Raw genomic sequence first — 12644 nt, forward strand, 5'->3', positions numbered from 1 at the left:
TCACTGTATATGCAGTTTGTGCACACCCAGAACGCATAGTCTCACTGTATATGCAGTCTGTGCACACCCAGAATGCATAGCCCCACTCCATATGCAGTCTGTGCACTCCCAGAATGCATAGTGTCACTGTCTAGGCAGTCTGTGCACTCCCAGATTGAATAGTGTCACTGTATATGCAGTCTGTGCACACCCAGAATGCATAGCCCCACTGTATATGCAGTTTGTGCACAATCAGAACGCATTGTGTCACTGTATATGCAGTCTGTGCACACCCAGAATGGCATAGTGTCACTGTATATGCAGTCTGTGCACACCCAGAATGGCATAGTGTCACTGTATATGCAGTCTGTGCACACCCAGAATGCATAGCCCCACTGTATATGCAGTCTGTGCAATCCCAGAATGCATAGCGCACTGTATATGCAGTCTGTGCACTCCCAGAATGCTTAGCATCACTGTATATGCAGTCTGTGCACTCCCAGAATGCTTAGAGTCACTGTTTATGCAGTTTGTGCACACCCAGAATGCATAGTGTCACTGTACATGCAGTCTGTGCACACCCAGAATGCATAGTGTCACTGTATATGCAGTCTGTGCACTCCCAGAATGCATAGTGTCACTGTATATGCAGTCTGTGCACTCCCAGAATGCTTAGCATCACTGTATATGCAGTCTGTGCACTCCCAGAATGCTTAGCATCACTGTTTATGCAGTTTGTGCACTCCCAGAATGCATAGTGTCGCTGTTTATGCAGTCTCTGCACACCCAGAATGCATAGCCCCACTTTATATGCAGTCTGTGCACTCCCAGAATGCGTAGCATCACTATATAGGCAGTCTGTGCAGTCCCAGGATGCATAGTGTCAGTGTACATGCAGTTTGTGCACACCCAGAATGCACAGCCCCACTCCATATGCAGTCTGTGCACTCCCAGAATGCATAGTGTCACTGTATAGGCAGTTTGTGCACAATCAGAACGCATTGTGTCACTGTATATGCACTCTGTGCACACCCAGAATGGCATCGTGTCACTGTATATGCAGTCTGTGCACACCCAGAATGCATAGCCCCACTGTATATGCAGTCTGTGCATTCCCAGAATGCATAGCGCACTGTATATGCAGTCTGTGCACTCCCAGAATGCATAGCATCACTGTATATGCAGTCTGTGCACTCCCAGAATGCTTAGCGTCACTGTATATGCAGTCTGTGCACTCCCAGAATGCTTAGCGTCACTGTATTTGCAGTCTGTGCACTCCCAGAATGCTTAGCGTCACTGTATATGCAGTCTGTGCACTCCCAGAATGCTTAGCGTCACTGTTTATGCAGTCTGTGCACTCCCAGAATGCTTAGCGTCACTGTATATGCAGTTTGTGCACACCCAGAATGCATAGTGTCACTGTATATGCAGTCTGTGCACACCCAGAATACATAGCCCCACTTTATATGCAGTCTGTGCACTCCCAGAATGCATAGCATCACTATATAGGCAGTCTGTGCAGTCCCAGGATGCATAGTGTCAGTGTACATGCAGTTTGTGCACACCCAGAATGCATAGCCCCACTCCATATGCAGTCTGTGCACTCCCAGAATGCATAGTGTCACTGTATAGGCAGTCTGTGCACTCCCAGATTGAATAGTGTCACTGTATATGCAGTTTGTGCACACCCAGAATGCATAGCCCCACTGTATATGCAGTTTGTGCACAATCAGAACGCATTGTGTCACTGTATATGCAGTCTGTGCACACCCAGAATGGCATCGTGTCACTGTATATGCAGTCTGTGCACTCCCAGAATGCATAGTGTCACTGTATAGGCAGTCTGTGCACTCCCAGATTGAATAGTGTCACTGTATATGCAGTTTGTGCACACCCAGAATGCATAGCCCCACTGTATATGCAGTTTGTGCACAATCAGAACGCATTGTGTCACTGTATATGCAGTCTGTGCACACCCAGAATGGCATCGTGTCACTGTATATGCAGTCTGTGCACTCCCAGAATGCATAGTGTCACTGTATAGGCAGTCTGTGCACTCCCAGATTGAATAGTGTCACTGTATATGCAGTTTGTGCACACCCAGAATGCATAGCCCCACTGTATATGCAGTTTGTGCACAATCAGAACGCATTGTGTCACTGTATATGCAGTCTGTGCACACCCAGAATGGCATCGTGTCACTGTATATGCAGTCTGTGCACTCCCAGAATGCATGGCGTCACTGTATATGCAGTCTGTGCACTCCCAGAATCCATAGCGTCACTGTATATGCAGTCTGTGCACTCCCAGAATGCTTTGTGTCACTGTATATGCAGTCTGTGCACTCCCAGAATGCTTAGTGTCACTGTTTATGCAGTCTGTGCACACCCAGAATGCTTAGTGTCACTGTATATGCAGTCTGTGCACTCCCAGAATGCTTCGTGTCACTGTATATGCAGTTTGTGCACTCCCAGAATATCATGATGATTATTTCCTTCAGATTTCAATGAACAGCACCACATTTTGGAGCAGGGGGGTGGGGGTGGTGCAGATACATTACATACTAAGATTTTTTTTAATGATTAATAGTAAGTCTAAAGCTTGCCAGAACTTGCTGTGTATGAGCCCTGTCTCTTTCCCTGCTCCACTTGCAGCAGTGGAAAAAGTTTGACACCTTTGAAAGCCATGAAGCCATTATTAGGACTAGTGAATACTTTGAAGCCAATTGCGACTTTGTACAAAAACACTGAAACAAAGTAAAGCATGAATTTGTGTTGAGGTAAATTTGGCAGGAAAAACCATGTCTGTAAAAATCCTCGGGCTTGCTCCAGCGGTGATCTCCACCGATTGCTGGAGTATCCGGGGGCAGGGGAGGTCACCTAATTACCATGTCAGTGGTGGTGCATCTTGGGCACCCACCAGAGGGAGGCAGGCAGGACATGGTGCTGGCCAATCGCCCCTTTGTCTGCTAGTGTCACTGGTCAGTTGTCTGCTCTGATCGCCCCTGATGAGCCCCTTTACAAAGGGGCCAAGAAACATATGGCTGCCAAGATTTTTAGAGGGATTCCAGGCCAGGACTCCCAGAAGTAGGTCCATCCTGGCAAGCAGGTCACTTGGCGTTAAGAGAAACCGCGGCCATGGAAAATCCTGGATTGGGAACTCACTCCCCCAGGTCCGGCTCCTGTGACATCAGGGGCCATGTTTGCGGTGAACAGAGGCTCTACCCCAAAGAGGATGGAAATTCGCAGCCTGGACAAGGACCCAACATATCCGGGTCCTGGCTGATTTTCCACCCTCTGCAATTCACTCCCGGCCAATTTACACCGGGAGTGTGCAACTGGGCTATATAATGAACTAGATTCAAGGAGTTGTTTATTCATGCAACAATAACGTGTTACATGCACAGATTTACTTTTTTTACGTAACTGTGGCATGTGAGGCAAACAAATTTAGTCATCTACCTGAGATGGGTAAAACACCATTTACTTATGTACTCAATTTACTTATTTCTTTTACATGAGCAAATGCCATGGCGATCCATACGTGTCTCGTGTGTGTTTGCCCCGCATGTAAAGTGTCCATCACACAAAAAAAAATCACAATTGGTCCAATGGAAATTTTAGCCAATCAAAAAAGTTACCTCACTGTCTCTGAGCACATCTCTCTCAAACTTTTACCAAATCCTTTCAGTGCCCATGTGCACTGTTCACAGCAACAGTCTGAGTCACCATGACCAATGACTCAGGAGATCTGTTAGTATAGCAACGAATATATAGAAGACACAGGACGGGTAAGAGTGGGTTTGCAAGGCAGTAATTCAGTTGAGGGGTTCAGATATCAGATCACACCATAAACCATAACTTGAATGGTTTGTAGGTCATTTGCACCACTAGACTGGATTACTGTCCATAATCCATTTGCCATGCAGCCAATTTTTAAATATTATATGGATCGTTTCTGTAACCCTTGCCTGCTACCACTATGATGTGATAATACAAGCAGCTCACAGAATATTAAGTTACTGTAGGCCCTCATAGGATTACAAAGACATTTCTTATAGTACCATCTGATACATTGTCATACTGTGCATTCTACGTGATTATCCTCAAATCTGATCTAGATGATGAGTTTGTTAACCTGCGACTGTATCTTACCTGAAGGGCTCACTCTCATGGACATCGAGAGCAGCACCTCGTATTCTTCCCTCTTTCAGCCCCTGAGCTAAAGCCTTCTCATCGACCAATCCTCCTCGGGCTGTGTTTACCAAAAACGCTCCCTGCCTCATCTGAGGGCCAACCAAGAAAAGAAGAAATGTTTATTCCAAAAGCTGAAATATACTATTATCTTCACAGGATTTCTCGAGTCACTCTGAGTGAAATCCAATGCCTCTTATGACAAGTTCAGAAACAGCATTATGCTCGTCCAACAATTTTAAAATAAAGTCAGTCAAATCACACAAATCAAAACAAAAACACAGAAGGAATGTTCGGACATGTGACTTTAACAGACGATTCTGTGACAATTGACCCAAGGCTTTCTTTATTCTCCAACTTTTTACGTTTAATAAACCTAGATTAAATGAACTGCCTAAAGTTAGCTCACTGTGCAATGAAGTCATTATAAGAGAATCTCTTCAGTGTGAAGCAACCTCACTTGACCTCATCCGGTTTAAATTACAGACACTGCCTTGTCTCTCTGAACAGTGTGCGTCCGCAGTCATTTTTGAGTGATATTTCAGATCAGTCTGACAAACAAGAGGGACTTATTTTCATGCAAAGTGAACAAAAATGTCATTATGTGCTAGATTTACAAAAATAATTTCTATTATACCTACAGTGAAACTGATTGGAAATACAACATAAAAACAAGTCAGTTCTGAAAAGTTAAACCACTTCAGTGGTTTGAGAGTTATAGTTTCAATGTATAGCACTGAATGCTCAATCCCAAGGGTTGAGACCGGCTGGAAGAAGGAGCTGGTTGGGATGGACCATTTTTAATCACTATCTGGTGACTTGCTGAAAAACGAATATACAGACAGGCTCAGGCTCAAAGAACTGGTTCCTGGTGGCACGTGAAGAGTGGCCACTTGGGAAATGAAACTACATGCAGCAAGAGTCACTATCATCTGGAGAAAATGGATTACTTTAGGCAAAATAAAAAGAGAAAAAGTAATAGTCCATTTTTCACTTAAATTGCCTAAAAAACAGCGACTACATATCGAAAATAATTCACTGGATGTGAAATATCCTGAGGATGGGATGATGTGTGATACAAATACAAGTTCTTCCTTAAATAGTGAATAACATAGCCCCAGTGATATGGTTCTGCCAGAACTCTGATGATAACAGCTACACCAGTAAACTGGCAACTTGGATTTATAGTTTTTTTTAAAAAATTCTTCTTAATCGGAGCAGTGCGGATACCATCTGGAATCTGTTCACTGTTCCAGAAAACTCCCTTATTCTAATGAAACAAGCCCATAGCAACACGAGTTATTTTAATGCCACAGAATATAACATACATCATAACAAATACAGTCTTGCCATTTTAATATTTTCCCATTCAAGTACAGTACGCATTATAAAAATTCATTGTCAAATCAAAAAAGAATAAAAATGAAGGACAACAAAAATTCACCCTGTAAGGAATGCAAAAATGACATGTAAACATCCTCACACGCTGCTGGCTTTGTAGATCATTTATAACCCCCAGATTATTATTTTTAAGGAGGTTTTCTCTCCTCCTGGACTCCACCCCATTGTCTGGCACGGAGCTGAGTAGATTTCCCTTTCCTAGTCCCCTTTGAATGCCATTCTCTAACTAGATGAAAGACTTCAGTTACGTGGAGAGACGAGAGAAACTGGGGTTGTTTTCCTTACAGCAGGGAAGGTAAAGGGGAAATGTAATAGATGTGTTCAATATCATGAAGGGTTTTGATAGAGTAAATAGGAAGAAACTGTTTCCAGTGGCAGAAGGGTCAGTAATGAGAGGACACAGATTTAAAGTAATTGGCAAAAGAACCAGAGGCGACATGAGGAATTTTTTTTTAATGCAGCGAGTTGTTATGATCTGGAACGCACTGCCTGAAAGGGTGGTGGAAGCAGATTCAATAACAACTTTCAAAAAGGGAATTGGATAAATACTTGAAGTGGAAAAATTTTCAGGGCTATGGGGAAAGAGCAGGGGAGTGGGACTAATTGGACAGCTCTTTCAAAGAGCCGGCACAGGCACGATGGGCCGAATTGGCAAAAGATGTGCACAAGATACCTGATTTGCTGATTTTACCTCCTGCCCTGAGGCCTAGCACCAGACTGACAGCTTGCTGCACCTACAATGACCCAACTAAGATTATAAACTTGCCATGTGGACAGTTATTGTCATAACTCATGCCCTTCTACATCACATTGGAATATATATATCGTGAGAAACTGGGACAATGGACTACCCTCCCATCACTGGTATATGGAGAACTGCACAACAGAGTAATTGTAACACAGTGGCCCCAATATTCCTCTCTGCATTGCCTGGGTTACACTCATTTTCCGGCTACTGCTTGGAGGAAAAGGGAGCAGAGACCTGTTATACCTAAAAAGAACTATGCTTTCATAATGTACCAGGTTCATGTGAACACAGTGGCTGTTACTAGTTACTTTAAATCAAAACCATATAGTGATTTTGTATTGTTTTTCTAATTTTCTCACCCTACAACCAAGGGGCACCCACTTCCACTGACACCCTGAGATGTTGGCGCTAAGCCTAGCACAGGACCCCCCTGAGACCAGAGGCAGGGCAAGGGATACTAGGGCCATCAGTTTTAGCTGTTATCCAGCTATATGGATGATACAGAACATTACCTTTCACCTATTGATATTGCATTATTATACCATTCATAAATACAACTAGAGCAAAAATTTAAGAACACTCAAATACATGTGTTAGTCTGCAACTTGGAAAACTGAAGTGTTACCTGTTTGATGGTGAAGTCATTAATAAGATGGTGGTTGTGTTCATTCAGGTTGCAGTGCAATGACACACAGTCACTCTGGTACAGCAGATCCTGCAGGGTATAAACTCGCTGAACGCCTAGAGATCTCTCAATACCATCAGGCAGGTATGGATCATAAAATATTATATTAAACCCAAAGATTTTGGCTCGAACAGCAACAGCTTGGCCGACACGACCTGCAAATGACCAAACGAGCCTGGTATTAGAGTTCGTGTGACAGAAATGTGAACAACAGTATCAGCTGAAAATACCATTGACTGATGTAATCAATGCAGTACTTCAGGATAAAATAAACAACAACAACATGCATTTTTATGGAGCCTTTAACCTAGAAAAACATCCCAAGGCACTTCACAGGAGTGATTATCAGACAAAATTTGACACCGAGCTGCATAAAGAGATATTAGGACAGCCGGCCAAAAGCTTGGTCAAAGACGTAGGTTTTAAGGAGCAACTTGAAGGAGGAGTGAGAGGAAGAGAGGTTTAGGGAGGGGTAATAACCATCTTATTAAATGTGTAGGTGCTCTTGTTCATGTGTAACCCGCCAGTTGTCCCAATCACATAATAAGTGCAGTCAGGTCTATATTGTGGGACAATTGCCAGCAAGATGTTGGAATGTCAGATTCTCGCCTAGGAGAGCCAAGTGTTATTGCTGGCCTTAACTAATATTTACAGGGTTCCTGCAGAGACAAAGCTTTGGTATATTCTCAGCTACTACGTCTTGGTTAAGAACAGAAAATTGGTGACACTTCCGGTTCTCCTGACCAATCAATGAAAGAATGGCAACTGCAGGATCCTTGAAGATGCCTGCAGATTGGATTTGTCCATGTAGCTAACACAGCATAGCAGGAAAATGGGAACACAGAAGAAAATGAAAAGTGAAGTTTAAAAAAATATATCTTTCCCTAAATCAGTATTTGAAAATACATAATTAATTTTAAGGCAAAAATATTAAAATGTAGCACCCTTCTCAATAGCTTCTGGACAGAATGCTCATGCACGGTTATGTTTGGTCCATAAAACAATTAATGAAAACATTTAGAAGAATTATATCACACTGCAACTCAGTTTTCTTCTCCGATTCTGAAAAGCATGAATTTAGCCAAAGAATAATGGCAATACCTCTATAATCTGCAGTGCACACCTTTCTGGTTTGTGTCATGTAAACAATGTAGAAAGAAAAGCCTTTTCAAATATAAAATACTTCAAGAAGACTTAAAGTAGCTGGCATTCAGGTGAATCTGTTTTGCCCCTCCGGCCCACAACTATCATCTTACAACAGCTATCCAGCATTGTGCTTTCACCTTACAATACAAAACCTCAAAATCCGATGCTAAGTCCTTAATTTAAGTCACCATAAGCCTCTAGAGACATTGCCCATTTAATGCCAGCATTTCAAGGTCACATTTTAATACAATAATATAGGTGTGACCACTTCATCACCTGCAGAGGATAGAGATGAACAATGCACTAACAGGTTTTCTACCCAATATCTCCAACAGATGCCCAACAAATAGATCCGGTCTGTCAAAATTGGATTTTGCCCTACAAGAATATTTTTCCAATTTTATGAAATAAGTTGTTTACTATAAAATCATTTGTAACTTGTTGTCATGGCAGTTTCTGGTTAAATGAATTTTTAATTGGGCATGACTAGGACAACTGTCATGGCTGTGGCTGAGGGCCCTGACACATATTTAATGAGGAGATTCTGATAAAGAAGAACAGCTGCAGTGTAATCACCAGGTCATTAGACACAATGTCATTCTACTCAATACCACATGGACTTAAGGCAGTGAGCCAGCTACCAACTACAGTTCAAACAGTTGTGTACCTGTTCCCTTACAAAAGTATACATTTTCAAAATGAACAGTTACTTTAGCATCAGCACATGTTTACAGGTTTGTTGACAGTGATAAATGTATAAATGTGCAATTTAACATTTTTGCCAGTGGCAAAATACATCATTAACTTCACAACTCTTTAAATATTGTAGCTTAGATTAGGTTTTCCAATCCATATTACCTTATTGCCAGTGGTAACCAATTCATTTTAAATGGGTTACTGCCAGCATTAAAGTAACGCTGATCATAAAGTCCAGGTTTGAGAGTCCAAGCAGAGGTTGCTACTCCAGACTGGCCATTTTCAGTATGGCTATGTATGGATTTTTTAACTTCATTCATGGGATTGTGGCAATGCCCATCCCTAACTGCCCTCAAGAAGGTGGTGGTGAGCCGCCTTCTTGAACCACTACAGTCCGTGTGGTGAAGGTTCTCCCACAGTGCTGTTAGGTAGGGAGTTCCAGGATTTTGACCCAGCGATGATGAAGGAACGGCGATATATTTCCAAGTCGGGATGCTGTGTGACTTGGAGGGGAACGTGCAGGTGGTGGTGTTCCCTTGCGCCTGCTGCCCTTGTCTTTCTAGGTGGTAGAGATCGCGGGTTTGGGAGATGCTGTCGAAGAAGCCTTGGCGAGTTGCTGCACTGCACCTTGTAGATGATACACACTGCAGTCATGGTGCGCTGGTGGTGGAGGGAATGAATGTTTCATAGAAATCATAGAAAATTTACAGCACAGAAGGAGGCCATTCGGCCCATCGTGTCTGCACCGGCCAAAAATGAGCCACCCAGCCTATTCCCACTTTCCAGCACTTGGTCTGTAGCCATGTAAGTTACAGCACTTCAGGTGCACATCAGGTACTTCTTAAATGAGTTGAGGGTTTCTGCCTCTACCACCCTTTCAGGCAGTGAGTTCCAGACCCCCACCACCCTCTGGGTGAAAAAGTTTTTCCTCAGCTCCCCTCTAATCCTTCTACCAATCACTTTAAATCTATGCCCCCTGGTTATTGACCTCTCTGCTAAGAGAAATAGGTCCTTCCTATCCACTCTATCTAGGCCCCTCATAATTTTGTACACCTCAATCAAGTCACCCCTTAGCCTTCTCTGTTCCAAGGAAAACAACCCCAGCTTATCCAATCTTTCCTCATAGCTAAAATTCTCCAGTCCTGGCAACATTCTCGTAAATCCCCTCTGTACCCTCTCTAGTGCAATCACATCTTTCCTGTAATGTGGTGACCAGAACTGTACACAGTACTCAAGCTGTGGCCTAACTAGTGTATTATACAGTTCCAGGATAACCACCCTGCTCTTATATTCTATGCCTCGGCTAATAATGGAAAGTATTCCATATGCCTTCTTAACCACCTTATCTACCTGTCCTGCTACCTTCAGGGATCTGTGGCCATGCACTCCAAGGTCCCTCACTTCTTCTACACCTCTCAGTATCCTCCCATTTATTGTGTATTCCTTTGTCTTGTTTGCCCTCCCCAAATGCATTACCTCACAATTCTCTGGATTGAATTCCATTTGCCACTTTTCTGCCCACCTGGCAAGTCCATTGATATCTTCCTGCAGTCGACAGCTTTCCTCCTCACTATCAATCACATGGCCAATTTTTGTATCATCTGCAAACTTCTTAATCATGCCCCTTACATTTAAGTCCAAATCATTAATATATACCACAAAAAGCCAGGGATCCAGTACTGAGCCCTGTGGAACCCCACTGGAACATCCTTCCAGTCACAAAAACACCCATCGACCATTACCCTTTGCTTCCTGCCACTGAGCCAATTATGGATCCAATTTGCCACTTTCCCTTGGATCCCATGGGGTAGTACTTTTTTGACCAGTCTGCCATGTGGGACCTTGTCAAAAGCCTTGCTAAAATCCACGTAGACTACGTGAAATGCACTACCCTCATCTACCCTCCTTGTTACCTCCTCAAAAAATTCAATCCAGTTAGTCAGACACGACCTTCCCTTAACAAATCCATGCTGACTGTCCTTGATTACTCCGAGCCTTTGTAAGTGACGGTTTATCCTGTCCCTCAGAATTGATTCCAATAATTTGCCCATCAGTGATGTTAGACTGACTGGCCCATAATTACTCGGTCTATGCCTCGCTCCCTTTTTAAACAATGATACAACGTTAGCAGTTCTCCAATCCTCCAGCACCATGCCTGTATCCAGTAAGGATTGGAAAATGATGCCCAGAGCCTCCGCTATTTCCTCCCTTGCTTCCTTTAACAGCCTGGGATACATTTCATCCGGGCATGGCGATTTATCTACTTTCAAGGACGCTAATCCCCTTAATACTTCCTCTCTCACTATGTTTATCCCATCCGATATTTCACACTCCTCCTCCTTAACTACAATCTCTGCATCATCCCTCTCTTTTGTGAAGACAGACGCAAAGTATTCATTAAGAACTATACCAACATCTTCCGCCTCCACACATAGGTTACCTTTTTGGTCTCTAATAGGCCCTACTCTTTCCATAGTTATCCTCTTGCTCTTAACGTATTTATAAAACATCTTTGGGTTTTCTTTGATTTTACTTGCCAGTATTTTTTCATGCCCTCTCTTTGCTTTCCTAATTTCCTTTTTAATTTCACCCCTGCACTTTCTATACTCCCCTAGGCTTTCTGCAGTATTAAGCTCTCGGTGTCTGACATAAGCTTTCCTTTTTTGCCTTAACTTACCCCGTATGCTCCTTGACATCGAGGGGGCTCTAGGATGGCAGTCCCACCCTTTTTCTTTGTGGGAATATGTTTACTCTGAACCCCATGAATCTCCCCCTTGAATGCCTCCCACTGCTCTGACACTGATTTACCTTCAAGTAGCTGCTTCCAGTCCACTTTTGCTAAATCACTTCTCAGCTTAGTAAAATTGGCCTTTCCCCATTTGAGAACTTTTACTCCTGTTCTATCTCTGTCCTTTTCCATAACTATGCTAAAACTAACTGAATTATGATCACTACCAGCAAATGTTCTCCCACTGCTACTCCATCCACCTGCCCAGCTTCATTTCCTAAAACTAAATCCAGAACTGCACCCCCCCCCCCACTCTTGTTGGGCTTGCGACGTACTGGCTAAGAAATTTTTCCTGAAGGCAATTTAAGAATTTTGTGCCCTCTCTGCCTTTCACATTGTTTATATTCCAGTTAATATTAGGGTAGTTGAAATTCCCTACTATTACTGCCCTATTGTTTTTGCACTTCTCAGAAATTTGCCTACATATTTGCTCTTCCATCTCCCTCTGACTGTTTGGGGGTCTATAATACACTCCCAGTACTGTGACTGCCCCTTTTTTTGTTCCTTAGCTCAACCCATATAGCCTCATTTGATGATCCTTCTAACATATCATCCCTCCTCACAGCTGTAATTGTTTCTTTAACCAAAATTGCCACCCTTCTCCTTTTTTATCCCCCTTTCTATCTCGTCTGAAAACCCTGTAACCAGGAACATTGAGCTGTCATTTCTGCCCCTCTTTAAGCCATGTTTCTGTAACAGCTAAGATATCGTACTGCTACGTGTCTACCTGTGCCCTCAGCTCATCTGCCTTACTCACTATACTCCTTGCATTGAGGTATATACCTCAATGTTTAAGGTGGTGGATGGGGTGCAATCAAACAGGCTGCTTTGTCCTGGATGGTGTTGAGCTTCTTGAGTGTTGTTGGAGCTGCACTCATCCAGGCAAGTGGAGAGTATTCCATCACACTCCTGACTTATGCCTTGTAGATGGTGGAAAGGCTTTGGGAAGTCAGGAGGTGAGTCACTCGCCACAGAATACCCAGCCTCTGACCTGCTCTTGTAGCCATG

General features: G+C 43.2%; 1 protein-coding gene across 10 annotated transcripts in view; it reads right to left on the bottom strand.

Moving 5' to 3' along the window:
• The window catches only part of ctbp2a (C-terminal binding protein 2a), a 245497-nt gene that overhangs the window by 13507 nt on the left and 219346 nt on the right, over positions 1-12644 (bottom strand). For all 10 annotated transcript variants that reach the window (XM_068002331.1, XM_068002334.1, XM_068002338.1 and 7 more), the window contains 2 exons: positions 6947-7161; positions 4134-4264 (listed from right to left, as the gene is read on the bottom strand). In XM_068002331.1, coding sequence (XP_067858432.1) covers positions 4134-4264; positions 6947-7161 — 346 coding nt within the window. The remainder of the gene's footprint in view (positions 1-4133; positions 4265-6946; positions 7162-12644) is intronic.

This window comes from Heptranchias perlo, chromosome 21 (assembly GCF_035084215.1).
Source record: "Heptranchias perlo isolate sHepPer1 chromosome 21, sHepPer1.hap1, whole genome shotgun sequence".
In the NCBI taxonomy this organism is placed as follows: Eukaryota; Metazoa; Chordata; class Chondrichthyes; order Hexanchiformes; family Hexanchidae; genus Heptranchias; species Heptranchias perlo.